Source organism: Aulostomus chinensis, chromosome 1, assembly GCF_037954235.1.
Source record: "Aulostomus chinensis isolate RoL2024-O1b breed Wild chromosome 1, RoL_Achi_v1.0, whole genome shotgun sequence".
In the NCBI taxonomy this organism is placed as follows: domain Eukaryota; kingdom Metazoa; phylum Chordata; class Actinopteri; order Syngnathiformes; family Aulostomidae; genus Aulostomus; species Aulostomus chinensis.
This window is the reverse complement of record NC_141320.1, coordinates 15418811-15446585: the sequence shown is the minus strand read 5'-3', so window position 1 is coordinate 15446585 and position 27775 is coordinate 15418811. Positions and strand designations below refer to the sequence as shown.

The window sequence follows — 27775 nt, the reverse complement described above, 5'->3', positions numbered from 1 at the left end:
GGTCCAGTCCCCCCTGACTGAGGACACCTGAGCAGATCTGACTCAGGCTGACCAGGTTGTGTTTGTTCATGTTTAGTGTTGGTGAGTGTGTGTCCTTGTGTGTTTGTGAGTGTTCATATGTGTGGTGTGACTGAGCTTCATCCAGGAGTGTGGCTGAGAGGAGCAGAGAGAGCAGTGCTGTGTGACAGGAACTAAACTCCACGTTCCAGTACACAGAGCTTGATGGGCTCTGTTGGTCCTCTAGCAGTCAGACCTGGGTTCAACACTGCTGCAGTTCTACATCTGGACCACGTTTTGTTCAAGTCTAATTCATGTTTCCCCTTCACACAAAACTGGTCATGCATTTGTTTTAAATCAAAGAATTCTTGTACTTTATTCCATCAATGTGAACCCTTTGTTCATGGAAACTGTTTCATCTAGCAAATCTATAACCTGCACTTCTTCTGAAGATCTTGTGTCGCTCCATGTTGGAGTTCCAAAGTTGGAGGTAAGAGTGAGGGTGTGAGAGGAGGGCTGGACGGGTGAGGAGGGAGAGGTTGAAGTGGATAAAAGGCCAGGCTGCAGCACAGATCGAGGAGTTGTTGTTGCCCAGTTCTGATGGAGGAGTCAGAGTGAAAGGAGGGAAAGGAACCTGAACGAGTGAAAGGAGAGGTGTGTATGACTGAAGGGGAAACGCCTCCTGGCTCCTCCAGCTGTGATTGGTGGGAATGGTCAGTGGGCGTGACTAAGGTGTGTGTGGGTATTGTAGTACAGTTGACTAATAGCTTGGCAACCGGCCAAGAAGATACACAGACACAGAAAGTTAAAAATAGTCCCCCCGTGCTCACCTGGACTCCTGCACAGAGGTTCATGTTTTTCCTCTTGTCTTTTATTCCAAGTGCCAATAGAAGAACAGGTTAAAGGTGCAACTTGTAAAATGAGTATCGTATCAACCGTCCTAATCGGGGTGAAGAACCCTGAGCTTTTAAAACAATGGTTAGAAATTTCTGAAAAGTGGGAGAAGCGAACCAAAGGGACGACCCCAGCATGGCCCAAGGGTGGCACCTCTGATGTGTAAAGACTTCAGTCAGATAACAACATGAATAAAATTGATGGCAGTTCAGGTCTGAATGGGGGAGCAGGAGGAAAACTGGGAGATGATGATGAGACCCTGGACAGAGACAAGCTGCAGCTGTTCAAAGACGTCTCTCAGTGAATCCTGGAAGAACTTGATGTGACCTCATGAAGGTCTGGAAGTGTTGAAGCAGGGACAGGAACTCAACTGCTGCTGCTGGGATCCATCTGATCTGGAGCCATCATAGAGGCAGGCAGCACCATCTAGTGGAGAGATGGGACAACTGCATGTAACTGGTTTCTGCCTGTGGCCTGACTGGTTTTCAGGTTGTTCTCGTTGACTTGTTATGAGGAAGCGACGCCAGATCAAATGCACATAAACACCTGGACTGAGGAGGGAGAAGGAGCAGCGTCTCTCTGATCCAGGTATGAAGGCCATGATTGATGGACATGTCTGTCCATGTCGGTCACCTGTTTGTCTTGAACCGCTAAATGAATTAAAGGAGGGGGAAGAAGGAGGGAAGAAAAGAACCATTGAACGAGTGTGCAGGTTGAGTTCAGCAGGTGAGAACCCCCCAGACCAACAGGATCCCTCTGACTGAGTCGGCTCCCTGCTTGAGTGTCCAGCTGAACCGTCTCCATCAGGAGGTGTGAAGGTGGGATTCTAGCTGGTTCACAACGAGCGTCAGTGGGAACGTTCACAGCAAACCAGCAGCGCTTGGTTTCTCATGTTGCGTCATCAGGGAAGAATGCAGGGAGAGTCTGAACGGGTCCAACCGGATCTTAACATGCCAGACTTCACACTGGAGTTGAGGGACAGCCGCTGTGTCTCATCCAGACATGAAAGAGGGTCCTGACCACAGCATCATTCAGTGTTGCTGTTTGAGGTCCTGGAGGCGGAGCAGCTGCTAGAAAAGCCTGAGTTTATGATTCTGAGCTGTTGGAGGAGTGAAGCTGAGACTCAAACCTGGAATCTGATCCGAACCATCAGAGTTTCCTGATGCTTGGATCAACATTCCGAGTAGGAATGTTGGACTGAGATCTTTCCAAAGTCAGAGCTGCTGGTTCCTTCACCTGCACTCGCTGCTTCATGGAGATTCTGTTCTCCATGAGAAGGTGATGACACCAACAGTCTGATAGTCAGGTTGTCATGGTGATACGTTTGAAACTGTTCTGTGAAACAGAGAAACACAGCAACAATGAAGACACACAGCAGCCCGTTCATCGTCCAGATCATGGACATAGTAAAGAGTAGATCCCGCATCCACCGCTACCACGAATGGGCGCTGTCGAGAAATGCGGCCGCCATCTTGGTCCGGTCGCCCGCCTCACTCTGCACCGCGGTTTAACCGGCGCAATTAAGTCTCAGCGCATTAAATGAATCATAGTTCGCTCAATACTACGCTATTTTTTCCTCTACAAAAGTCATTCAAAGATTCATGATGGAGGCCATAACTTTTTGGCGTTTTCAAACACTCACAATGAATCAAATAATATTTTAGAAGATGCCGGCAGTGGCTGTAGATGCCATAGTAACATAATTAATCAAGGATAACTAGGTTAGAGCTGGTTCCTGCTACGTCTCAGTGATTATTAAAAACTGGCCATTTTAATTGGCTAATTTAATATGTTTTTATTTGATTGTTTAATTTTATAGATCTATCTGTATACACACACTAATAATGTCATATAGAAGCAGACTGTCTACTTTAATAATTGGAAAATTGAAGAAATACCCACAAATATAGAGCCTACATATCCAAAAATTGCACAATTTCAAGTTAAACCTAAGAACATCCATCCATCATCATCTTCTGCTTATTCCTACACATTAATGGTCGCGGGGGGGTGGAGCCTATCCCATCACCTATGGGCAAGAGGCGGTGTTCACCCTGGACAGGTCACCAGTCCATCACAGGGCCAACATACAGAGACGAACAACCATTCACACTCACACCTACGGTCAATTTAGAGTATCAATCAGCCTCGTCCCCTCTTGATGTCTTTGGACTGTGGGAGGAAGCTGGAGTACCAGAGAGAACCCACACAGGCACAGGGAGAACATGGAGACTCACACAGAAAGATCCTGTGCTGGAGCCGGGACTCCAACCCGGAACCTTCTTGCTGTGAGGCCACAGTGCTAACCACTGCACCACCGTGCAGACCCCCAAGAACATATGAGATAATATTCAATTTGTTGTCATAGTACAATGAATACTATTAATATTAATAGTATACTATAAATAGTAGTATAAACTGAGCAAACACGTACTGTAATGCTTAAAGTAGTATTTTTGTGGCTGCCGGGTCATCCTGAGGAGTCTCAGATCTGCTGGAGGCAAGACAGAAAGACAGGGATGGATGGATAAGATGGATAGATACAAAAAAATCTTTAAAAAAAAAGAGTTCACTTTCCTACTTTCTATTTGATTCCTTCAAGTTTCTTCTCTCCCAAACAAAGTTTTCCAATCGAATGCTAATCTGTTGCTAACACCAAAGTTGCTATAATTGTGAATAAGTCAGCTGTCTTCAAGTGACTACCATCAGGTAGAATGTTGAGGAAACGTTTAATCCTACTTGTGAAAAGTTAACCCTTGAGCCCTGCTCGCTACCGTCCGCACACTGGCACAGGAATACGGCGCACAGTGCTCCGGCATTGCTGAATCACCATACGAATGACTGGAGCATATGGGAGCTTGACCGGACCAAGATGGTGGCCGTATTTCTCGCTGCGCAGCAGTCCGAGCGGTGTCTACTCTTTATTATGTCCATGGTCCAGATCGTGTCTGAGGCATACCACCCAGGCGCACCTGCTCCTGTGACGAAGGTTCCACCCTGATGTGGCACATTTTCACCATGTTTCAATGTCGAAACTGACATAAAATTTAACATGACAGCGATGTCGTTCAATTCTATTAAGGTGGTATTAAACCCTGGCAACAAAGAAATTTTTTTTTAAATTAAATGAATATCTAAACAGGCTGCACGGTGGTGCAGTGGTCAGCACTGTGGCCTCACAGCAAGAAGGTTCCGGGTTCGAGTCCTGGCTCCAGCACAGGATCTTTCTGTGTGGAGTCTCCATGTTCTCCCTGTTCCTGTCTGGTCCCTTCTGTATATAGCTGCTTTATTACATTTGTGTATCACAACTGGGGAAATAAATATTGTTACAACTTATGCAACTCTGTCGTGTTTTGCCATCAGTGGTTTAATGTCTGGATCCCACCAAAATGGCAAAACACGACAGAGTTGCATAAGTTGTAACAATATTTATTTCCCCAGTTGTGATACACAAATGTAATAAAGCAGCTATATACAGAAGGGACCAGAGGTCTGTAATAAAAATAATCAAAACTAAATAACGAGCTCAAAACAAAAGCATAATAACTCAGATACAAATAAAAATATTTAACAATCAAACGCATACATTCTATGTTTTAGCAGTATACTTTCAAGAATAAATCAAATATGCATATTCTATGTTTTAGCAGTCAATACTTTCAACAAGAATAAGTCAATGCGCATATCAACCATGGTTTACTCTTAGCTTAATCAATAGAAAGAACATCATAACTTGGAAACAATAGAACTTTTGAGAAACAATATTCACCTCTGGACCTCAGCAATGAGCACCTCACCCCAGCAGAGTTAACAGCAGACTGCCTTGTAAGCCCACTCTCACCCCTTATATACTCTCATGGCCCCTCCCACCAGACAGACCAAAGACCAGTTAAGGGGAGTTGTATTGTTTTCCCAAATTGTTCTGTGTACCTTAACATACAGCAAAGGAACACCATGTCCTTCAGTGACCATATATATCTGCTACTTTGCAATAAACAAATGTCCAGTGTCCTTCATTGACCAAACCCATTCACATGTCCATGTACTGTTCGAGTTCCCCTGTCTCCGGACAGGGAATGGTTCGCCCCAATTTGGGCGTAGCCTTCGACGCCTACTTAAAGGCTCCAGCCCCACCCTGACTCTTTTAGGATCCAGTTCAGAGCCCTGGTGAGGGAGAAGGTTGTAATTTGTTTGATGCATGGTTTTGTTGAATAAATGTCCTTTAATGTTGCTGGTTGTTTCCGGGTTTGTCCATGTTATCCCACCAAACAATTGTGCACTTATTGAGGTGGGTTCGGGACAAACAGTGACAGTGGGGTCTAGACTGTCACAGGTTCTCTCTGGTACTCCAGCTTCCTCCACAGTCCAAAGACATCAAGAGGGGACGAGGCTGATTGATACTCTAAATTGACTGTAGGTGTGACTGTGAGTGAGAATGGTTGTTTGTCTCTGTATGTTGGTCCTGCGATGGACTGGCGACCTGTCCAGGGTGAACCCCGCCTCTCACCTTTAGATGCTGGGATAGGCTCCACCCCCCCACCCCGCGACCCTGACTAGTAAGGAATAAGCGGCAGACGACGATGGAATATCTCAACACAAAAATGGTCACACTATTTTTGGGCATGTCACACGTTCATTTGTCAGACTTTGATGTTGGATCTGATAGCAGCTCTTTCAGTTCAGAGCAGCTCAACCAGACAAAGTTCAACTGTCCTCCTGGAGTCCAAAGGTTCAGGTCTTCTTGCTGCTATCAGATGACTTCTGTCCTCCAGACAGAGAAGAATGAATGTCTCTCCACCATGTTTCTGAAGAGGAGAAGGATTTGAACTTGGAGGAGTCACAAGTTTGGGTCCTGAGATGTGAAGCTTGTTGATAAATGAAGGTGTTGTTGTGTTTGTGTGAAGGTTTGAACTCTGATATGAATCAGAGTGAGGACCCAGAGGAGGGAGCTCCTCCCCAGAAAACCAGGCTGGACTCTACTGGTCCTGGAGCTGGAGCTGGAGCTGGACCTGGAGCTGGACCTGGAGCTGGACCTGGACCCAGGTGTGTGTCCTTCAGAAGCAACGCCTGTATGGATCAGCCGATTTCTTTCAAAGATGGTCAACAGTCTTCTGGTCAGAGGTGAGCTCTGAGGACTGAAACTCATTTTTCTCAGGCATTTTTTTTATCGTCATCATTAAAACGTTTGACCTTCAACATTTTCCTGTTTTCCTGGATGATTTTTCCTGATCGTCAGCATTGATCAGTGTTGTTTCCATCAGGTTCTCTCAGAGGACACCAGACCCCCCCGAACCCAGCTGTGTGTCCATGAAGAGTGATTGGTCTATGGGTCTTCCTCTCAAGTTCAAAGGTGGACTGGAGTCTGATCCCAGGTGAGAATGTAAACTGTCTGTTCTGATACGATCTCTTCCACTCAAGAGCAGGGGGCTGTGGGCAGGTCTGGGACCAGCCACAGACCCCCCATCTCTGCTCGGTCCAGGTCCCTGCTACCATGAAGGTCCCTGGTGTTCCTTTACTATTGGTTCTTTGACTTCATCTTGTCTCCACAGACTTGATCAGCAGAACTCAGATGGTCTCGGTGGTGAGTCCATCCAGCAACACCCAGCACACCTGGACTCCCTCTTTATGGTCCGTGAGGGTTCAGTCACTCACTGGAGACCAGCAGGTTTTCAGTCACATGACCTGTTTTTGCCTCCACTCGTTTCACTCTGACATTTATTCTGTTCCAGCTGCTGGAGGAGAAGATTGTTGACTTTGTGAAGAAGGAGCTGAAGAGATTCCGGAGGGTTCTGAGTCCAGATGAACCAGAGGAGTGGTTGGATGATGAGGAGGAGCAGAGGAGGAGCAGAGAGGCGTTCATGAAGATCACACTGGACTTCCTCAAGAGAATGAATCAGGAGCAGCTGGCTGACCGTCTGCTCAGCAGTAAGATGATTTGAACAGCTTTAAAGATGGAGTGCATCATGTTTTGATCCAAATGAAGGTTCCTCACATTCAAGCCCTCGTCAAACCAGTTCCAGCTTCCTTCCTGCAGCACCCAGATATATCAGGACCAGGACGAGTCCCAGTGTTCACCCTTGACTCCATTTGTTCTTTGTTCATTCAGGAACTTCTGCAGCCTGCCAAAGTCAACTGAAGTCCAACCTGCAGAAGAAGTTTGAGTGTGTGTTTGAGGGGGTCGCTAAAGCAGGAAACCCAAGCCTTCTGAATCAGATCTACACAGAGCTCCACATCACCGAGGGAGGGGCTGCAGAGGTCAATGAGGAACACGAGGTCAGACAGATTGAGGCAGCATCCAGGAAACCAGCCGCACGAGAAACAACCATCAGACTAGAAGACCTCTTTAGAGCCTCAGCTGGAAGAGAGACAGCAGTCAGGACCGTGCTGACAAAGGGAGTGGCTGGCATCGGGAAGACGGTCCTAACACACAAGTTGACACTGGACTGGGCTGAAGGCAGAACCAACCAGCACATAGACTTCATGTTCCCGTTCACCTTCAGAGAGCTGAATGTGCTGAAGCAGAGGAACTTCAGCTTGGTGGAACTTGTTCATCTCTTCTTCTCTGAAATCAAAGAAGCAGGAATCAGCAGGTTGGAAGAGTTCCAGGTTGCGTTGATCTTTGACGGTCTGGACGAGTGTCGACTCCCTCTGGACTTCCACAACAACCGGACTGTGACCGATGCTACAGAGTCCACCTCAGTGGACGAGCTGCTGACAAACCTCATCAGAGGGACACTGCTTCCCTCCGCTCACCTCTTGATGACCACACGACCTGCAGCAGCCAATCAGATCCCTGCTGAGTGTGTTGACATGGTGACGGAGGTGACAGGGTTCACTGACCCCCAGAAGGAGGAGTACTTCAGGAAGAGATTCAGAGATGAGGAACAGGCCGAGACCATGGTCTCCCACATCAAGAGGTCCCGAAGCCTCCACATCATGTGTCACATCCCCGTCTTCTGCTGGATCACTGCGACCGTCCTGGAGGACCTGTTGACCACCAGAGAGAGAGGAGAACTGCCAAAGACCCTGACTGAGATGTACATCCACTTCCTGGTGGTTCAGGCCAAAGTCAAGAAGGTCAAGTATGATGGAGGAGCTGAGACAGATCCACACTGGACTCCAGAGAGCAAGAGGATGATGAAGGCTCTGGGAAAACTGGCTTTTGATCAGCTGCAGAGAGGCAACCTGATCTTCTATGAATGTGACCTGACAGAGTGTGGCATCGACATCAGAGCAGCCTCTGTGTACTCAGGAGTGTTCACTCAGATCTTCAGAGAGGAGAGAGGACTGTACCAGGACCGGGTGTTCTGCTTCGTTCATCTGAGTGTTCAGGAGTTTCTGGCTGCTCTTCATGTCCATCTGACCTTCATCAACTCTGGAGTCAATCTGCTGACAGAGAAACAAACATCCCGGAGGTCACGAGTCTTCAGAGGTGAACCTGAACTAAAACACCTGCACCAGAGAGCTGTGGACCAGGCCTTGAAGAGTCCCAATGGACACCTGGACTTGTTCCTCCGCTTCCTCTTGGGTCTCTCACTGCAGACCAATCAGACTCTCCTGCAAGGTTTGGTGTCACAGACAGAAAGAAGCTCAGAGACCAAACAGGAAATAGTTAAGTTCATCAAGAGGAAGATGAATGAGGATCTGTCTCCAGAGAGAAGCATCAACCTGATCCACTGTCTGAATGAACTGAACGATGATTCTCTGGTGGAGGAGATCCAGCGTCTGCTGGGATCAGGACGTCTGTCCTCAGCTAAACTGTCTCCAGCTCAGTGGTCGGCTCTGGTCTTCATCTTACTGTCCTCAGAAGATCTGGACGTGTTTGACCTGAGCAAATATTCAGCTTCAGAGGAGGCTCTTCTGAGGCTGCTGCCAGTGGTCAAAGCTTCAACTGCAGCTCGGTAGGTGGATGAAGTCCTGGATGTGTGAGGAGACTTTTACCAGTTGAACTTCATATGTGAGGAACACCTCTGGTTCTCATCCTCCACCCTCTCATGGTCTGAGTCTCTGTAGGAAGTTGGAGCAGGATAGAACAGGAAAGAACAGAGACCAGAATGTGGTGGAACAGGGAGGACATTTGGCCGATGTCCCGTCCAAAGAGTTTGGTCAGAATGATGAGAGCAGAACATCCTGAGCTGGACTACTAGATATTTCTTCTAGTTTAACAAGCTCTCCTCCACATGAAGGGAAGGCATTCATGAGGGCTGAAGTTCAATCATGATATCCATGTTCTGTTTCTCCAACAACTGATCAGAAGAGTCTTTTTGTTCTGATCTCATCAGATGTCTGTGTAGGTTCTCATTCATCCAGGTCATCGTAGATCGAAGCGAAGTAAAATCTGGTCAACTGGACGTAAGTTTATCTTGAAGACGTTTCACCTCTCATCCGAGAGGCTTCTTCAGTTCTAGTGAAGAGTGTGGAAACTCCAGCTTATAAAACCTATGTGGGAGTGGTCAGTGCTATTGTGGTGGAAACGACCCTCCCGAGACTCACCTGGCCTCCCCAAACGACAGTCATTGTGCGGTGTCAGGGAGTTTCAGGGGTGGTCGTTAGGGAGTTTCACCGACCACTCAGATGCTAATGGGCTGTGCTGGCATCAGCCGTTCCACATGGGTCTTTCAGCTGAACTCTTTGGGGAAGTTTTGAAAGGACTTGGTGGTAAATAGGTGAAAGGAAATGTCGCAGTCCACCTCCTCTGTTCAAAGATGGTTTCTCTATCTTGACGTGGATGGCTTCTTTAACTCCTCTTTCAAACCATCTGTCCTCTCTGTCGAGGATTTGGACATGGTCGTCCTGGAAGGAGTGGCTTTCCTCCTTGAGGTGGAGGAAAACCGCTGAGTCCTGTCCTCCAGAGTTGGCTCTTCTATGTTGGGCCATGCGCTTGTTGAGGGGCTGTTTGGTTTCCCCTATGTAGAGATCCGTGCAGTGAGGCCTGCACGGATCTGCCTGCAGAGGAGGTGGACTGCGACATTTCCTTTCACCTATTTACAACCAAGTCCTTTCAAAGCTTCCCCAAAGAGTTCAGCTGAAAGACCCATGTGGAACAGCTGCTGCCAGCACAGTACATTAGCATCTGAGTGGTCGGTGAAACTCCCTAACGACCACCCCTGAAACTCCCTGACACCTCACAACGACTGTCGTTTGGGGAGGCCAGGTGAGTCTCGGGAGGGTCGTTTCCACCACAATAGCACTGACCACTCCCACATAGGTTTATAAGCTGGAAATTCCACACTCTTCACTAGAACTGAAGAAGCCTCTCGGATGAGAGGTGAAACGTCTTCAAGATAAACCTACGTCCAGTTGACCAGATTTTACTTCGCTTCGATCTCATCAGATGTTCTTCTGGTTTTACTTTGTTCTTCTCCTCCTTTTCCTCTGGTGGATGCTTGATAAATTCCCCCCAGAGCCTATTTTTCTTCTTAAAGTCTTTCTCCAAACCCTTTGTTCACCTTGGTTCCCTCCTCTTTAGGAACTTGTCTCAACTCCCTCAACAGACAACGTCGGTCAAAAAGAGTCCAAAATGGCTGTCAAACCTCATCCTAGGATTCCCTGCTGTCCTCTCCAGAAACTTCCTGTCAATCAGGACTCTCGGGTTCTGCTCTGAGCCTTCATTGCCTCTGGTGATTTGTTCCCTCCAAACTCTTCCTCTGCCTGTTTGTTCTGAGTTTGAAGTTCTTCTTCATCTCTGCCACTGTAAACAGGCAAATGGTGGCTCCCACCAGCCACTAACAGTTGACTTTCCTCTGTCCATCAATCACATTGATAGAAAGATTGTCAATCAGTGCTGCTCTGTTCTCTCAGGTTCTCTTAGGTTCTACAACGACTGGATAGAAACTCCACTCAACATGAAGGAACAAATTCTGCAGTTTTGAATGATCAACAGATTTCACCAAATCCAACAAACCAAACTCTCACTTTATCCTGATGCTCTTCACGTCATCCTGGAAGTGGATGAAACTGATCGACGCGTGACCCGGCGCTCTAGAAACACAACTAACTAATATGGTTCTGCATCTGTCAGCCTCAATTTCAGAGGTCACACATCCATCAGCTTCTCAGTAACCATGGTGATCTGATCAAGAACCTGGCATTGAAGAGCAACAGCCCCCTCTCTCTCTGACCCTGGTTGGACTAAACCTTTCAGAGCCTCTCCTCCATGCTGCAGCTCATTATTATCATTCAGCCAAGGCTCCAAAGTTGCTGCTCACTAAATCTCTGCTGAAACTGATGACGCTCTCTTTGATTGAGGAGAAGTTGCTGCAGAGCCTCCTGCTGGTGAAGTGAAGGACTGAAAACTGCTCCATTTGACTCCAGAACTGAACTCCTCTTCAGAATAACAGTCACAGTTCAAGCTGATGTTCTGGTGGAAGTGGATCTCTGATCAGTGACATTTTCTAACTCCTAAATTGTTGGATCTTGACAGCAGAAGACTTCCAAAGTGTGGATTCACTCATTTTCTTCCAGTTTTCCCAGATTTATCTCTCCCAAACTGAGGTTGCTGATATTTCACAGCACAACTCCATTGACAGTGGGACATCTCCTCACTCCTCCTCCTCTCCTCCTCAACATTCAACATTGTCATGAATGTTGATCAAGATCTTCCAGGTCTCTGACCACTGTCACTTTTACCTGCTCAGGTGAGCGTTCAGTCTGATCAGGACTCTCCAGCTCCTCTCCACCAGTCCTGAATTCTCTTCCTCTTTGTCAGGATTCTGTCTGTCTCAGTTTCTTTGTGAGAGGCTCTTCTGCATGGACACCTGGACTCTTTGCTCCTCAGCTTCATGTTTTCTGCTCACAAATGGAGCGATGATGCTGAGCCTGTTGTTGTGTCTCTGGTTTGGTGGACGAGCAGCGATCAGGTCCCTGTTTATAGGAACCTCTCTGTTGTTGAAGAACTCCCTGACTCCCTGCTCAAGTGACTGCAGTTCACCTCTGGGTGCGTCCTCACCCTGCTGGTCAGCAGCTGTGAGGCAGCAGAGGTGCGGTGGCTGGTCTCAGGTCCAGACATCACCAAGTCCTCGTCCTTGTTTGTTGCTCCAAATCTTCCCCTCTCTTTTCAGTCTCTTCTCTTCTCTGGTCTTCTTCTTTGATGGCAGCCTTCAGGTGCTGCTCTTCATCAGTCTAATCTAGTTGGTCCCTCTGTTGCTGGCAACCTGACGTCGATCCTCTGACTTGAAGTTCAGAGACTTTTGAACTTCCTCCTCGTCTTCTGCTGGTTTATTAGCAGTATTTTCTTTGGTTCATTCTGAATGGACTTGGAGAGAAAAAAGAAAACAACTTTCCTGAGAGACTCCAGCTCATCCAATATGGCCGCTGTGACATCACATTGTAGCACACGTCATCAAAATAGACCAAAAATAGTAGAAATCAATCAGACAAGTTTTTTTTTTTTTAACCTGTCCTGTTCAGCAGCAGCATCCATGTTCCTGGTGCCTTGTTGAACTGAAGCAGTTCTACTCTGCTAAGGAGGAACCTGATAAACTCCTCCTATCAGCATCTGTGTTGAACTTCATTAGGAATGGTGTTGGTTCATTGATGAAGCTACCAGACTGAGGCTCAGGAGAGGACAGGAAGAGAGAACAGGGACAGGACAGGGGAAGACAAGTAGGGGGGGACAAAAACAACAACAGCAATAGCAGAAAAAAAACAAAAAAAACAAAAACCAAACAAACAAACAAAGAAAAAGTAACAACAACAACAGAGAGGAGAAAAGAAAAAAAAAGGAAAAAACATTGGTTGCAGAATTTCCAGTGCAGGTTTACCATTTGGTTTAATATAATTTTTAGATAAATGTCTGAGTGTGTGATTATGGGTCAGTTGTGCACCGCATGCGTTTATGTGTGTATACGTGTGTGTATGTGTGTGTGTGTGTGCAACAGTTTGTCTTGGATGCTGTGCGTAGCTGGCTGTAGCTGATGTGGGGGGCCAGGACATCGCACCCCCAGTCCAGGATAGCAGGTAGGTCAGGACCAGGCCACCAGAGCACCCAGAAACCCCCAAGACACAGGGAGCCCCAGGCCACCCCTCCCCCAGGAAACAGCCACAGGCCAAACCCATGCCAGGACCCGTAGGAAAGCATAGGAGCAGCAAACCCCACCCAGAAGCAACCCACAGAGAGACGGGGCAGAGATGACCCCGGTCCCACCGGGCACCCCCCCCCCCCCCACAGCATGAGCAGAGCCCAGGGGCACAGGGCCCCTCTGGCCCGAGACCCGACCAGAGCCCCCCAAGAGGTCCGCCAGCGGCGAGGCCGACACCCACCCACACCCCACACCCAGGCGGGGCAGCCACAGCCCACCACAGCGACCAGGCCCACCGTCCCCGAATGGAGCTACCCCCCCCAACCCCCGATCCCCATCCCCTCCACCCATCCCCTGTTCTCCCCCTTCCCCCAGAGCAGGCGGGCTTCAGGCTATAGGGCACCACCAGCCAGCCAGCCGGGAACCCCCACTCCCCTGAGAGGCCCAGCCCGCCCGCCAGGGTGAGCTGAAGGCACGCACGCCCAGGACCGCCACCCCCGGACAAAACAATCTTACCCTCATCTTCCTCCATACAGGGGCTGAGTACTCCATAGATGCTGATACGGTCCAGGGCACCTCAGACTTAGTGAAACCGCCAGCGAGCGATCCACCACACAACAGCAGGGCCCGTGACCAACCCCAGTCCAACCACCATGCTGGGAAGAGGACCAGCCCCCCCCACAAAGAGCCCCGGGCAGGCCCCCAGGCCTGCAATCGTGCAGTTAGCAAAGGAGGCAGCACTGGACCCACTCCCTGCCCCAGCTGCCCCCCCATCCCAACATGGGTGCAGGGTGCGTGTTGTGCATAGGAATGTAGATGTGATGATGTGGATGACTAGAATGTAGTTAAAATTGGCGGAGGCACCCAGGGCATGGGAGCCCCGCCGGTTGCAGACGGCAGAGTCTCCCAGTACATCCTCATGCACTCCCCCAAGCCCTAAATGTCTACGATGTGATTAAAATTGGGGGGTCCAGCCCCTCAAGGCCTAGTGATACATAAGATGTGATGTGATGGGACAGAGAGGCGATGAGAGGGGCTGAGGAATGGGCCAGACCTGCAGGGGGCCAACTTCCAGACTGGTCCCGCTGGACACCCCGTCACCACTGCAACCAGCCGACAGGGAGTCTAGCCTACCTGGTCCAGGGGTCAGATTGGAGCATCAAGGGGCACTGTCCAGAGATCTGGGCAGAGGGTCCACCACCGCGCAGTGCGAGAGCAGACTCCAGCTCCAGCTGTGACATCACATTGTAGCACACGTCATCAAAAGAGACCAAAAATCAGAAAATGGTAGAAATCAATCAGACCAGTTGAGGCTTCCTGTTCTTCTAAAGCTGGAAACTCCCTCAGAATCAGACCAGTGGGTCCAAACTAGTTCACATTGTTAAAGTGATGCTTCACCTAAAAAGTGGATTCTGCTGGTCAAGAACTCACCAACAGGAGTCGTGAGCTCTCAGAGAGGTTCTCCTCCTGCATGACTTGTGTGGGACTGCAGAATGCAGGAGGATCCGGCCACGTCTCTTTAGCTTGAAGCTACTTTAATTTATTTATATCCATATGGCACTTTTCAGACAGAAACTGCAACACAAAGTGCTTCACAGAAATAAAAGAAAAACATTAAATACAATATAAAGCCACGAGACCGCCCGACCCGGACAGACGGGTACACTCCACATATAATGCAGAGCCCCCCGGCTCTCTGGGCCTGGACGATCCCAAGGATGACGTCCCTGCGGGCGGACCAGACACACCTCCCAGTGTGGAGGGCCCCCACCAGGAAACACTGGAGCTAAAAACTGAAAGACTAAAAACTAAAAGACTAAAAGAAGGTAGAAGAGGAAAGAACAGAAATTACAATGATATTAAAGTATCAGAATGACATAAAATATATATATATACATATATACTTTTATATATATATATGTATATATATATATGTGTATATACATATATATATATATATATATATGCATACATATAAAATCTAAAAGTTTAAGAGCTAATTGAAAAGTAGAATAAAAAAATTAAAAGATAAAATATAGTGATGAAATTAAAGGATACAAGAGACTGCATCAGTTAAATCAGTTCAAAGCGAAGCTAATAAGGTGAGTCTTGAGCCTGATAACGACAGCTGCCAACAGCTAAACTGTCCAGAAACTTCTGTTTCCAAACTCTCCAGGTCATCGTCTTCTTGTCCAGGCGCATATTTTTGAGTACTTGAAAGTCAAAAGCACTCATTGGGTGATGTATCGCTTTAAAGATGAACACTAAAGAATTAAAATCATTCACTGAGCAGAGAATGAGAACAGATTTCATCATTGATGAGTTGGTGTTGACGCCATGTTTGCTCATGTTTCCATTTCTTCTTCAGGCTGAGGGATTGTGAGCTCTCAGAGAGAAGTTGTTCAGTTCTGTCTTCAGTTCTCAGCTCTCAGTCCTCCAGTCTGAGAGAACTGGACCTGAGTGGGAACCTGCTGCAGGATTCAGGAGTGGAGCTGCTGTCTGCTGGACTGGAGGATCCACAATGTCACCTGGAAACGCTCAGGTCAGAGTCCAGCTCTCATCTTAGCAGGCCTCCACTCCACCCTCTCCTGGTGGGATATATATATATATATATATATATATATAGATAGATAGATAGATAGATAGATAAAATAATACTGAAAATAATGAAGGGGAATAAAACAGAGGCAGAGAGGAAATGATGGCAAAAGACAAAGAGAATTAAAATGGAGCAGTGAAATACAGGAAGATGAGGATCAAAGCTCTGGTGAAGAGAGAACAATGTTGAAGAATGAATGAAGGAAGAAAGACAGAACTAGAAACTGATTCAAAATGGAGTCAAACCATCAACATGGAAGACATCAGTTTAATTGAAAGCATATATATAAACATTGTCTATCTATCTATCTATCTATCTATATGTATGTATATATATAGATAGATAGATTTTATATATATATATATATATACATATATATACATATATATATAGATACATATATATGTATATATATATATATGTATATTCATTTATTTATTAATACAATGTAGAAACCATTTGGAGTCAAATGCTTCAAGGAGCAACTTCCAACCAGTAAAGCCTGTCAATGGTGACTGGTGTCTTTACTGGTGTCTCTTTAGATGGTCAGGCTCAGACTGGACCAGCAGCTGGGAGTCTGAAGCTCAAGGGGCCTCACCAGATGTTTTAGTGGGCACTTTAGAGCAGCGACTAAACTCCTAGGAGGAGCTGAGGTGCTGCACTGGTTCATCCACTGAAGACCAGTAGACATGCTGGTGGAGACCAGGAAGTGCTTGAACAACAAGCCCACAACAGGACCATCAATGTGCACACTGGAAGACAACCAGTGGAGAGACATAGAACCATGAAATGTGGCTCTGCTTCTGGTTCTGCTCAGGACTGGGACTGCCCAGTTGGTCAAAGGTCAACATGGAGCACCAAGGGGCACTGTCCGGAGATCCGGGCAGTGGGTCCACCACCGCGCAGTGCGAGGGCAGACTCCAGCTCCAGCTGTGACATCACATTGTAGCACATGTCATCAAAAGAGACCAAAAATCAGAAAATGGTAGAAATCAATCAGACCAGTTGAGGCTTCCTGTTCTTCTAAAGCTGGAAACTCCCTCAGAATCAGACCAGTGGGTCCAAACTAGTTCACATTGTTAAAGTGATGCTTCACCTAAAAAGTGGATTCTGCTGGTCAAGAACTCACCAACAGGAGTCGTGAGCTCTCAGAGAGGTTCTCCTCCTGCATGACTTGTGTGGGACTGCAGAATGCAGGAGGATCCGGCCACGTCTCTTTAGCTTGAAGCTACTTTACTTTATTTATATCTATATGGCACTTTTCAGACAGAAACTGCAACACAAAGTGCTTCACAGAAATAAAAGAAAAACATTAAATACAATATAAAGCCACCGAGACCGCCCGACCCGGACAGACGGGTACACTCCACATATAATGCAGAGCCCCCCGGCTCTCTGGGCCTGGACGATCCCAAGCATGACGCCCCTGTGGGCGGACCAGACACACCTCCCAGTATGGAGGGCCCCCACCAGGAAACACTGGAGCTAAAAACTAAAAGACTAAAAGAAGGCAGAATAGGAAAGAATAGAGTTACAATGATATTAAAGTAGCAGAATGACATAAAATATATATATATAAACATATATACTTTTATATATATATATATATATTATATATATAATAATACTGAAAATAATGAAGGGGAATAAAACAGAGGCAGAGAGGAAATGATGGCAAAAGACAAAGAGAATTAAAATGGAGCAGTGAAATACAGGAAGATGAGGATCAAAGCTCTGGTGAAGAGAGAACAATGTTGAAGAATGAATGAAGGAAGAAAGACAGAACTAGAAACTGATTCAAAATGGAGTCAAACCATCAACCAGGAAGACATCAGTTTAATTGAAAGCATATATATAAACATATCCATCTATCTATCTATCTATCTATCTATCTATCTATCTATCTATCTATCTATCTATCTATCTATCTATCTATCTATCTATCTATCTATCTATATGTATGTATATATATAGATAGATGGATAAATTTTATATATATATACATATATATGTATATATATGTATATATGTATATATATGTATATATGTATGTATATATATGTATATATATATGTATATATGTGTGTGTGTGTGTGTATATATATATGTGTATTAATTTATTTATGAATAAATGAATATACATATATATATATATATGTGTATTAATTTACTTATGAATAAATGAATATACATATATATATGTATATATATGTATATACATATATGTATATACATATATATATGTATGTACATATATATATATATATATATATATATATATATATATGCATACATATAAAAGTACCTAAAAGTTTAAGAGCTAATTGAAAAGTAGAATAAAATAATTAAAAGATAAAATATAGTGATGAAATTAAAGGATAAAAGAGACTGCATCAGTTAAATCAGTTCAAAGCGAAGCTAAAAAGGTGAGTCTTGAGCCTGATAACGACAGCTGCCAACAGCTAAACTGTCCAGAAACTTCTGTTTCCAAACTCTCCAGGTCATCGTCTTCTTGTCCAGGCGCATATTTTTGAGTACTTGAAAGTCAAAAGCACTCATTGGGTGATGTATCGCTTTAAAGATGAACACTAAAGAATTAAAATCAATCACTGAGCAGAGAATGAGAACAGATTTCATCATTGATGAGTTGGTGTTGACGCCATGTTTGCTCATGTTTCCATTTCTTCTTCAGGCTGGAGACGTGTGAGCTCTCAGAGAGAAGTTGTTCAGTTCTGTCTTCAGTTCTCAGCTCTCAGTCCTCCAGTCTGAGACAACTGGACCTGAGCTGGAACCTGCTGCAGGATTCAGGAGTGGAGCTGCTGTCTGCTGGACTGGAGGATCCTCACTGTCACCTGGAAACTCTCAGGTCAGAGTCCAGCTCTCATCTTAGCAGGCCTCCACTCCACCCTCTCCTGGTGGGATATATATATATATATATATATATATATATATATATATATATATATATATATATATATATATATATATATATACATATGAAACTCTGAATATATATATACGAAACTCTGAATATATATATGAAACTCTGAATATATATATTCAGTTTCATTCCATATATTCAGATTTTCATTCAATATATTCAGAGTTTCATTCCATATATTCAGATTTTCATTCCATATATTCAGAATTTCATTCCATATATTCAGAGTTTCATTCCATATATTTAGAGTTTCATATATATATATTCAGTTTCATTCAATATATTCAAGGTTTCGGCAAATCTCATTTGCATTTGTCTGTCTGTCCACAGTCGGCTGTGTGAGTAACGTGTCCAAAGCTGACAATGTGTCGCCGATCATCAAATATGTTCAGGACTAAACTTACGTTCAGCCTGCATTGGTCTATGAATGTGGGCGATTCTTACTGTATATGAACAATATATGAAGAGCTACCCTTTCAGTTCACGAAATCCCTGCAGCCGCAGCAGCTTCTCCAGTCCCGGAGAAGTGCCGCGTCAGAGCACAGTGCCATTACGCACGGCCGATCACTGTTTTACCTTCATTGATCCACCTGAAAACTATATCGAGTGAACCATACAGATCTAAATACGATCACTGTTTTACCTTCATTGAACCACCTGTAAACTATATCAGGCGAACCATACAGATCTAAATACGATCACTGTTTTACCTTCATTGAACCACCTGAAAACTATATCAAGCGAACCATACAGATCTAAATACGATCACTGTTTTACCTTCATTGATCCACCTGAAAACTATATCAAGCGAACCATACAGATCTAAATACGATCACTGTTTTACCTTCTTTGAATCACCTGAAAACTATATCGAGCTAACCATACAGATCTAAATACGATCACTGTTTTACCTTCATTGAACCACCTGAAAACTATATCGAGCTAACCATACAGATCTAAATACGATCACTGTTTTACCTTCATTGAACCACCTGAAAACTATATCGAGCTAACCATACAGATCTAAATACGATCACTGTTTTACCTTCATTGAACCACCTGAAAACTATATCAAGCGAACCATACAGATCTAAATACGATCACTGTTTTACCTTCATTGATCCACCTGAAAACTATATCAAGCGAACCATACAGATCTAAATACGATCACTGTTTTACCTTCATTGAACCACCTGAAAACTATATCAAGCGAACCATACAGATCTAAATACGATCACTGTTTTACCGTCATTGAACCACCTGAAAACTATATCGAGCTAACCATACAGATCTAAATACGATCACTGTTTTACCTTCATTGAACCACCTGAAAACTAAATCGAGCGAACCATACAGATCTAAATACGATCACTGTTTTACCTTCATTGAACCACCTGAAAACTATATCAAGCGAACCATACAGATCTAAATACGATCACTGTTTTACCTTCATTGAACCACCTGAAAACTATATCAAGCGAACCATACAGATCTAAATACGATCACTGTTTTACCTTCATTGATCCACCTGAAAACTATATCAAGCGAACCATACAGATCTAAATACGGTCACTGTTTTACCTTCATTGAACCACCTGAAAACTATATCGAGCTAACCATACAGATCTAAATACGATCACTGTTTTACCTTCATTGAACCACCTGAAAACTATATCGAGCGAACCATACAGATCTAAATACGATCACTGTTTTACCTTCATTGAACCACCTGAAAACTAAATCGAGCGAACCATACAGATCTAAATACGATCACTGTTTTACCTTCATTGAACCACCTGAAAACTATATCAAGCGAACCATACAGATCTAAATACGATCACTGTTTTACCTTCATTGAACCACCTGAAAACTATATCGAGCTAACCATACAGATCTAAATACGATCACTGTTTTACCTTCATTGAACCACCTGAAAACTATATCGAGCTAACCATACAGATCTAAATACGATCACTGTTTTACCTTCATTGAACCACCTGAAAACTATATCAAGCCAACCATACAGATCTAAATACGATCACTGTTTAACCTTCATTGAACCACCTGAAAACTATATCGAGCGAACCATACAGATCTAAATACGATCACTGTTTTACCTTCATTGAACCACCTGAAAACTATATCGAGCTAACCATACAGATCTAAATACGATCACTGTTTTACCTTCATTGAACCACCTGAAAACTATATCGAGCTAACCATACAGATCTAAATACGATCACTGTTTTACCTTCATTGAACCACCTGAAAACTATATCAAGCCAACCATACAGATCTAAATACGATCACTGTTTAACCTTCATTGAACCACCTGAAAACTATATCGAGCGAACCATACAGATCTAAATACGGACCTCGACACACAGCAGAGTGTTCCATTAATAGTTCTGCTTTTTTATGAAGGAAAAACATGGCCGCCCGCAGGCACTGCCATGAAGTCTGACGTCAGTCGAGTTTCATATATATATTCAGAGTTTCACTCCATATATTCAGGATTCATTACATATATTCAAAGTTTCATTCAATATATTCAAAGTTTCATACCATATATTCAGGGTTTCATTCAATATATTCAGAGTTTCACTCCATATATTCAGGATTCATTATATATATTCAAAGTTTCATTCAATATATTCAAAGTTTCATTCCATATATTCAGGGTTTCATTCAATATATTCAGAGTTTCACTCCATATATTCAGGATTCATTATATACATATATTCAGAATTTTGTATATATATTCAGAGTTTTGTATATATATTCAGAGTTTCGTATATATATTCAGAGTTTCGTATATATATTCAGAGTTTCATTCAATATATTAAGATTTTCATATATATATATTCAGAGTTTATTTCAATATATTCAGAGTTTCATATATATATTCAGAGTTTTGTATACATATTCAGAGTTTCATTCAATATATTCAGATTTTCATGTATATATTCAGAGTTTATTTCAATATATTCAGAGTTTCGTATATATATATTCAGAGTTTCATATATATATTCAGAGTTTCATTCAATATATTCAGAGGTTCACTCAATATATTCAAAGATTAATTTCCTGAACAGCATGCCATAATATATATGTATATATATATATATATATATATATATGTATGTGTGTGTGTGTGTGTGTGTGTGTGTGTGTGTGTGTGTGTGTGTATATATATGTATATTCATTTATTTATTAATACAATGTAGAAACCATTTGGAGTCAAATGCTTCAAGGAGCAACTTCCAACCAGTAAAGCCTGTCAGTGGTGACTGGTGTCTTTACTGGTGTCTCTTTAGATGGTCAGGCTCAGACTGGACCAGCAGCTGGGAGTCTGAAGCTCAAGGGGCCTCACCAGAGGTTTTAGTGGGCACTTTAGAGCAGCGACTCAACTCCTAGGAGGAGTTGAGGTGCTGCACTGGTTCATCCACTGAAGACCAGTAGACATGCTGGTGGAGACCAGGAAGTGCTTGAACAACAAGCCCACAACAGGACCATCAGTGTGCACACTGGAAGACAACCAGTGGAGAGACTTAGAACCATGAAATGTGGCTCTGCTTCTGGTTCTGCTCAGGACTGGGACTGCCCAGTTCTGACTGATGACACAGATCCTAAAGGTCAAAGGTCAACTTGACTGTGACATCATCATCCATCACTGAAGGCCTCTTAGTGACATCTTTAGGATCAATGATGACTTCATTTTCCCACCATGACATTTCAATGTTCTATCAAAGTTCTTGAAGGTTCCCTATCAACCTGTTTAAACATGCAAATGAGGCATCAACTCCAAACGTCCACATATCAAAGCTGATCCTGAACCAGAGATGAGAACAGATTTCATCATTGATGAGTTGGTGTTGACGCCATGTTTGCTCATGTTTCCATTTCTTCTTCAGGCTGGTGAAGTGTAAGCTCTCAGAGAGAAGTTGTTCAGTTCTGTCTTCAGTTCTCAGCTCTCAGTCCTCCAGTCTGAGACAACTGGACCTGAGCCTGAACCTGCTGCAGGATTCAGGAGTGGAGCTGCTGGGTGCTGGACTGGAGGATCCCCACTGTCACCTGGAAACTCTCAGGTCAGTAGCAGAAACCTGCCTCCCCCACTGAGCGTCACCTGGATGGATCTTATTTGGTTGGAATGATTCACCTTAACAAAGATTTGATTTGAATCACGATTCATGACTGCAGCTTTGATTCATTTAGAACGATTGGAGTCGATTCAATTCGGGGTCTCTAAAGTGATTCAGTCACTTTTTGCCAGACTTCAACTAAACTGTCCAACTGTGCCATGAATACCAGGCTACTAGAGAGTTCAGGGAGGAGTCCCAGATCTCTGCTGTTTGCTGGAGGGAATCAGGTTTAAAATAATGGACAGAAACAAGAACACAACAGTTCATGGCAAATGTCTACCTTTTGTTTGAATTATCAGTGCTTTGCATGTTGCAGCATCACAGCACAACAATAAAGTGCACCAAAGCTCTGTTCAGGTTCATGAGGGCGGTCCTGGCCGGCCCAGGTGTGGCGCCTCAGGAGGTGGTTGAACAGATCAGTGGTGTTGCCGTTGTGTTTTATTCCACATTTACATTCTCCAAACAGCCACCGACTGATTGAAACCTCCTCCGTCTTTCTAAAAGCCAAAGTGTTGACATGCACTCTCCAAAACCATGGCAGGAAAATGTCTCTCTCTCCTCTGCGTGTCCATCAGAACGCCAGTTTGCTGAGCACAGATGGATGCATGTGAATGGTAGGGTTAGAAACTGGGTCATCAATCTCTGGATGAGTGGTTCCACACCTGGATCTGATAGTGGGAGAGAGACACAGAGAGCAGAGCATGAGTGGACACGGCAGCCAAACGTCCTGAAACGTGACCTGTGATTGAGACACAACCCCATAAGGTCATGTTGTCCTCAGAGCCGTCAGAAGAATCTCTCTCAGTGAGCTGTCACGTGATCAGACGGTGTCATAATACGCCGCCGTTCGCTCAGCGATGGTCTTTCTGCTTCAACAGAGGACATCAGCTGATCCTTCACTGGGGCCCAGGACTCATTGGTGGACAAACCACTGAGAGAATGTGGCCCCATGTGGACCAGACCACCTCTGGATGTGGTTCCAGTGATCAGATCTCAGGAAACATGGAGTGCTGGCACGCCTGCTATTAAGACTGACAGCAAGAGGAGAGAGAAGTCAATGATTCACTCTGAAGAAACAAGAGACTCTCAAACGTCTGTGAGCATGAAATCATGACAATTAATATCCCAAAGGTCAACTTGACTGTGACATCATCATCCAGCACTGACGGCCTCTTAGTGACATCTTCAGGATCAATGATGACTTCATTTTCCCACCATGACATTTGAATGTTCTATCAAAGTTCTTGAAGGTTTCCTATCAACCTGTTTAAATATGCAAATGAGGCATCAACTCCAAACGTCCACATATCAAAGCTGATCCTGAACCAGAGATGAGAACAGATTTCATCATTGATGAGTTGGTGTTGACGCCATGTTTGCTCATGTTTCCATTTCTTCTTCAGGCTGAGGGGCTGTAAGCTCTCAGAGAGAAGTTGTTCAGTTCTGTCTTCAGTTCTCAGCTCTCAGTCCTCCAGTCTGAGACAACTGGACCTGAGCCTGAACCTGCTGCAGGATTCAGGAGTGGAGCTGCTGTGTGCTGGACTGGAGGATCCACACTGTCACCTGGAAACTCTCAGGTCAGAGTCCAGCTCTCATCTTAGCAGGCCTCCACTCCACCCACAATTTCTTTACTTTGACTCAAACGTTCATGATGAATTGGTTAGATTTTGGGGTTCAAAGGTCATGTGACAACAAAACATGTTCTTAATGAAGAGATTTGAGCCGATGTTCAAGCCACATGAAGGTCAGTTTTATTCTGGAGGGTCGATCGTTGCCTGATCAGTGAGCAACCGGCCGTCTGACATTTGGAGGAATTTCAAACGCTCAAAAGTGTCGGTCAGCGTCGTCGTGATCTCCTACAGTGGAAGCAGAGCTACCAGCCGTTTGTCCAACCTCAGGTCACCTGACACTTATACAGTGATGTGCCACATCACGGAGGCAGGTTGGTTGCTATGGCAACAGCAGGAATGCCTGTCAACTACTGCTGTGAATCTGTTCTTTATGAATAGTCACCTTCCAAACCTCCCTCAGTGGTCACCATGTAGCAGTGGGACGTCACTCAAGAAGTGATGGTCAACTTCAGCACGAGTGCCTGAGTCCAATGTGTTGTTTTCCTGACCTCCAGCCTGGATTTCCAGTTGTTTTCAGGGAACAGCAGCATTTGCTGCCGCCTCCATAAAAAGGCTCCAGCCACCCAGAGGTGTCTGCCTGCTTCGTGCAGCGGCTCCAAGCACTTCTGGTTGAACACGTCTCTCTTTGATGTGGGTGGGGACTCGTCACCATGGTAACACAGTGGAGGAGGAGCTTGTTCCTGTGGTTCATCCTTAACTATGAATGTGTGATAGATTCTATAGTAATGGAGAAAGAAGCGTTTTATCAGAGGGTAGTGAGAAGGTGAACTCCTGTCGTGAGTGACGGGACTCAACAACCTGCACGCTGTCATGACAGTGAAACAGCAGAAACCTCACTGATCAAAGCAGGTCACCAGAGAGAAGTCAGAATAAAGACTGGAGGAGGAAGTGTTCCATTTGTTGGTGAAGACCAGAGGAACTTGACAAAGCAGCTGCTGGTGTGGGAAGCAGTGAGAGCAGATGGACAGAATCCAGCTGTTTGTCAACAGTTCCTCTGGAATATCCTGCTGGTAGTAGATTACTGAGGCCTGGTAGCTTTGTTCCTGAGGAAACTGTCACTGTGATGGTGCAGTTGGACCACAGCCTTTAGCCTGGCACTGCTAAAGCAACTATAAAAACCTCACTAACTTGGAGTGAAGACCATCAACATCTGAGAGGTTCAGGTTCCAGGATTTGGTAGAACAGTGAATTAACTCTGTTCTCTTAACTGCAGCCTTTTAGGTTGTGGGATCAGAGAGGAAGGTTTTACTTCTCTGGCCTCGGCTCTGAGCTCCAACCCCTCCCACCTGAGAGAGCTGCACCTGAGGTTCAATCATCCAGGAGGCCCAGGAGTGGAGCTGCTGTCTGCTGGACTGAAGGATCCTCACTGGAGGCTGGAGACTCTCAGGTAGGAACATAGAAGCAGAGCTTCAGAACAACAATAAAGGTTCTCCCCAGAACTTCCTCAGAACCGTTTTAGTCATATTTGCTTTGTTCTCTGGTGTTTGATCAGACTTCAGACCAACTGGAGGAGGCCCTCGGGGAGATGTTGGGCCCCAAAGTGACATCAAAATATTTCAGACATGATGGACAGTTTCACAAAATACTGATTATTTTTAGTTTGTTTCATTCATAACTGTTACAGTGAAATACTATAAAGCAGTACATCTAAAGTTCACTGCAGTTTGTAAAGACAATTTCCCTGAAATGTGGGTGCAGAGGGACTTCCTGCAAGGTGGTGCCTGAGGCCTCCATCAGACCTCCTGTGTCTTTAAACTGTCCCACTATGCTGAGCGTTTGCTTCCTGCTGAGGCTCATACCCACCACGTCTTTTTGATGTCTTTCCTCCAGGCTCTAGACACCAGCCTGATGGACTTGAAGGTGCTTCACATGTGGAGTTTGTCTCCTGAAGGACGAGCTACTTGAGTGCATCCTTGCTGGTCTCTCCCTGCCCAGAAAAGGAGTGTTGAGTTTCTCTGTACAGCTTCTGAGCCCAACCAGCGGAGGTTGATTCCCTGAGGCTCAGTTCCCCAGACAGCTTCAAGATTCAGGCTTTCTCAGCTTTTCCAGATGAAGGTTGTTCCTGATTGTCTCATGTTTGTATTCCTGCTGACCCCTGACCCTGGTAACCCTCCTGATGAAGGTTGTTCCTGATTGTCTCTTGTTTGTATTCCTGCTGACCCCTGACCCTGGTAACCCTCCTGATGAAGGTTGTTCCTGATTGTCTCTTGTTTGTATTCCTGCTGACCCCTGACCCTGGTAACCCTCCAGATGAAGGTTGTTCCTGATTGTCTCATGTTTGTATTCCTGCTGACCCCTGACCCTGGTAACCCTCCTGATGAAGGTTGTTCCTGATTGTCTCATGTTTGTATTCCTGCTGACCCCAGACCCTGGTAACCCTCCTGATGAAGGTTGTTCCTGATTGTCTCTTGTTTGTATTCCTGCTGACCCCTGACCCTGGTAACCCTCCTGATGAAGGTCGTTCCTGATTGTCTCTTGTTTGTATTCCTGCTGACCCCTGACCCTGGTAACCCTCCTGATGAAGGTTTCTGCTGCATTCAAAGAGAACTTCTTGACATGAACTTTTTTATAGACTTTACAACGACGTTAAAATGAAACAGATGTTTGATTCCCAAGAACTCAGGTTGTCAAAGGTTGTTGAAGCTGAGCTGAAACGAATCCCTTGGGCCAGCAGACGTTCTCTTTTCTATCCATGTTAGAATTAAATAGTTGAGGACTCCCAACTCCTTGAACCGTTGAGCAAAGGAAGTCAGAAGTGAGGTTCATCTTGAAAGAGTACCAAACTCCATGTGACGTTAAAGGGAGACAGGATTCAGGTCTGTCCTCCTCAGCATGGATGAGGACTGCAAGGTAGTGATTGGATGATGATCCCTTAAGGAGTGAACTGACACACTACACTAACTGTGTCGGCACTGTTTTGACACTGTGTTGGCCACTCAATAGCGACCCCTGCAGGAGCTCTCAATCATTGCAGGTAAACAAACTGAAAAAAGATGGAAAAGCTTCCATACTGCTAACCCAACATCAGCCTGTGAAATAACATTTAATCGCTCATCCTTTCCTTCAATATCATCTCATCATTGTAGAATTTCATTTGTTCAATTTGTTTGTGTAAATGCTGAAATGAGTCGCTATGTAAAATGGAGCAAATTTGTCTATAAAAAAATTCAGAACTGAAATTTTCAACTTCTCTATGGAATTTTGTGAACTTAAGTGTTGAATCATATAAAATAAAAGACTAAAAAGTGATTCATTTCTGCATTTTTATTGAGGAACACAAGTTCTGTCAGGTCCATTCACGTCAAGAAACAATGGGATGATAATGTGCTTGATTTGTTTATTCTAGCACAAACTGGTGGTACGGCTCTGTTCAGAGGAGTCCCCTGAGAATTTTTCATGAGCACCATGACCAGCAGCATGAGGGAAGGTTCTCCCAGTTTAAGACTGGAAGAGCAAACATACCCCCGTGAACAGAGCAGCAACATGACATGGAACGAACTATGCCATGTATACACGACAAGGTGGAGCTGGGGAGGTGGAGGGTAGCAAGT

The 27775-nt window shown here is 44.8% G+C and overlaps 1 protein-coding gene and 1 long non-coding RNA gene across 7 annotated transcripts; one reads left to right on the top strand and one right to left on the bottom strand.

Annotated features, from left to right (window-relative positions):
- Positions 1–41: 41 nt before the first annotated feature.
- On the bottom strand, positions 42–4705 carry LOC147270502 (uncharacterized). The gene is made up of 3 exons (XR_015111452.1): positions 4661–4705; positions 1438–2226; positions 42–1317 (listed from the first exon to the last, which is right to left on the bottom strand). It is a non-coding gene; the product is annotated as an uncharacterized LOC147270502 (long non-coding RNA).
- LOC147270501 (NACHT, LRR and PYD domains-containing protein 3-like) lies at positions 1403–27473 on the top strand. Of its 6 annotated transcripts, XM_086188103.1 has the most exons (12): positions 1403–1479; positions 5796–6012; positions 6153–6263; positions 6441–6519; positions 6621–6816; positions 6998–8792; positions 15280–15453; positions 18203–18376; positions 22366–22539; positions 23997–24170; positions 25438–25611; positions 26055–27473. In XM_086188103.1, the coding sequence occupies exons 2-12, from the start codon at positions 5810–5812 to the stop codon at positions 26059–26061; spliced, it is 3261 nt and encodes a 1086-aa protein (XP_086044229.1). In that variant the 5' UTR covers positions 1403–1479; positions 5796–5809; the 3' UTR covers positions 26062–27473. The 6 variants fall into 6 exon arrangements, with proteins under 6 accessions (XP_086044229.1, XP_086045902.1, XP_086045079.1 ...); XM_086189776.1 differs by lacking the exon at positions 15280–15453; XM_086188953.1 differs by lacking the exon at positions 23997–24170.
- The last annotated feature ends 302 nt before the right edge of the window (positions 27474–27775 follow it).

Excerpts from the sequence above, each read along its gene's own strand:
- LOC147270501 (XM_086188103.1), top strand. The coding sequence starts at position 5,810 with ATGAATCAGAGTGAGGACCCAGAGGAGGGAGCTCCTCCCCAGAAAACC. Across the intron at positions 15,454-18,202 it reads TGTCACCTGGAAACGCTCAG|GCTGGAGACGTGTGAGCTCT; the intron begins GTCAGAGTCCAG and ends TTTCTTCTTCAG. Across the intron at positions 18,377-22,365 it reads TGTCACCTGGAAACTCTCAG|GCTGGTGAAGTGTAAGCTCT; the intron begins GTCAGAGTCCAG and ends TTTCTTCTTCAG.